At 53.1% G+C, this 1,874-nt stretch overlaps 1 protein-coding gene across 1 annotated transcript in view; it reads left to right on the forward strand.

Moving 5' to 3' along the window:
* The window catches only part of LOC112963198 (tenascin-X-like), a gene marked incomplete at its 3' end in the record, with an annotated part of 29,518 nt that overhangs the window by 19,215 nt on the left and 8,429 nt on the right, over positions 1 to 1,874 (forward strand). Inside the window, exons 16-17 of the mRNA XM_026060026.1 lie at positions 159 to 456; positions 1,285 to 1,578. Of these exons, the coding sequence (XP_025915811.1) occupies positions 159 to 456; positions 1,285 to 1,578 (592 nt within the window). The remainder of the gene's footprint in view (positions 1 to 158; positions 457 to 1,284; positions 1,579 to 1,874) is intronic.

The following is a 1,874-nucleotide window of genomic DNA, read 5'->3' on the forward strand; positions in this document are numbered from 1 at the left end:
ATTTAATTTATGGTGAAAGATGAGATAGATGGATGAAGAGATGGACCGGAGGATGGTTGGATGAGCGGATGGATAGACAGATGGATGGATGGATGAATGGATGGATGGATTTTTGTCCCCACTGTGCACCCCTTCTGCACTGTGCCCTCTCTGTTGCAGCCCCAGTCTCGCCGGAGGAGGAGGAACCGCCATCCCAGCCCCAATTAGGCGAGCTCACGGCTTCCCATGTCACCCCCACCTCTGTCCAGCTCGACTGGACTGTCCCCGAGGGCACCTTTGACTCCTTCAYGGTGCAGTACAAGGATGCACAAGGGCAGCCCCAGGTGGTGCCTGTGGACGGCGAGTCCCRCACAGTGACCGTGCCTGACCTGGTTCCATCCCGCCGCTACAAGTTCAACGTGTATGGAGTGTGGGGGCGGAAGCGTCTGGGCCCCATCTCCACCGACACCATGACAGGTGAGGGCAGCTGCGGACATCATCCTGTCCCCTCTGTGCTCTGGTTTTGGAGGAGAGCCATGGCCTGCCCGTGGGCCCTTCCTGGCCCATTTGGCCTTCTAGGGCATGGGAACAGCTGTTGTCCAGTGTCTTGGTGGTGGGCATTGGTGCATAAAAAAAGGAAGGAAAGATGGATGAATGGATGGTGGTATGAGAGGCTGGATGGCTGCATGGATGAGTGGTTGTTGATTGGATGGTTGGATGGATTTTTGAATGGTTGGAAGGACGGTTGGATGGGCAGATGTTTGGATGGATGAGGGAAGCATGGATAATAGGATGAATAATTGAATGGTTAAATGAATTTATGAATTGTTGGATTTGTGGATTCATGGACCCATGGCCTGATGGATGGAAACATGGGTGATTGGATGGATGGAAGCCTGGTTGCCTGGCTAGACAAATGGATGAATGGATGTTTGTATGGATGAAGAGGCAGACAGGTGGCTAGCTGTCTGAAAGGAGTGACAGCCTGATGGATAAATGGAGGGATAAGCTGTTGGGTGGACAAGCAGGTGGAGGAATGGGAGGATGGATGGGTGGACAAATGGGTTAATTGGTTGATGTGTGACTGGTTAGATAGATGGATGGATGGACAGGCAGATGGATAGATTGGTGGATGTCTGGGGGATGGATAGATGAAGGGGCGATTATTTGAATGTCTGGATGTATAAATGGGTGTTTAAGTAAGTGAGTTGATGTACTGATGGATGGATGGTTGGATGGATGTATGGACAGACGGGTAGATTTTATCTCCACTCTATCTTCTGCATTGTGCCCTCTCCATTGCAGCCGCAGCCCCACCAGAGGAGGAACCACCATCCCAGCCCCAATTAGGCGAACTCACGGCCTCCCACGTCACCCCCATCTCTGTCCAGCTCGACTGGACTGTCCCCGAGGGCACCTTTGACTCCTTCACTGTGCAGTACAAGGATGCACAAGGGCAGCCCCAGGTGGTGCCCGTGGACGGCGAGTCCCGCACAGTGACTGTGCCTGACCTGGTTCCATCCCGTCGCTACAAGTTCAACGTGTATGGAGTGTGGGGGCGGAAACGTCTGGGCCCCATCTCCACCGATGCTGTCACAGGTGAGGGTGGTTGTGAGCATCGTCCCTATTGCCTCTGGTCTTTCGTTAGGAGTGGGGCAGGGGTGTGGTCATGACCCATCCTTGTCCATTTGGGCCATCTGTGAAATGGGAACAAGTCCTGGGTGSTGAATTGGGTTGGATGCAGGGATGGGTGCATGCAAGGTTGGAGGGAAGGATGGGTGGTTTGATGAAGGGATTGAYGGATGGATGGAGGGATGGATGAATTTACAGAAAGATGCATGGATGGATGAATGAGTTTACAGGTGGTCAAAGAGCAGAAGGAAAGGGAGCATGGA

Source organism: Apteryx rowi, unplaced genomic scaffold (assembly GCF_003343035.1).
Source record: "Apteryx rowi isolate R43461 unplaced genomic scaffold, aptRow1 scaffold_1638, whole genome shotgun sequence".
Taxonomy (NCBI): domain Eukaryota; kingdom Metazoa; phylum Chordata; class Aves; order Apterygiformes; family Apterygidae; genus Apteryx; species Apteryx rowi.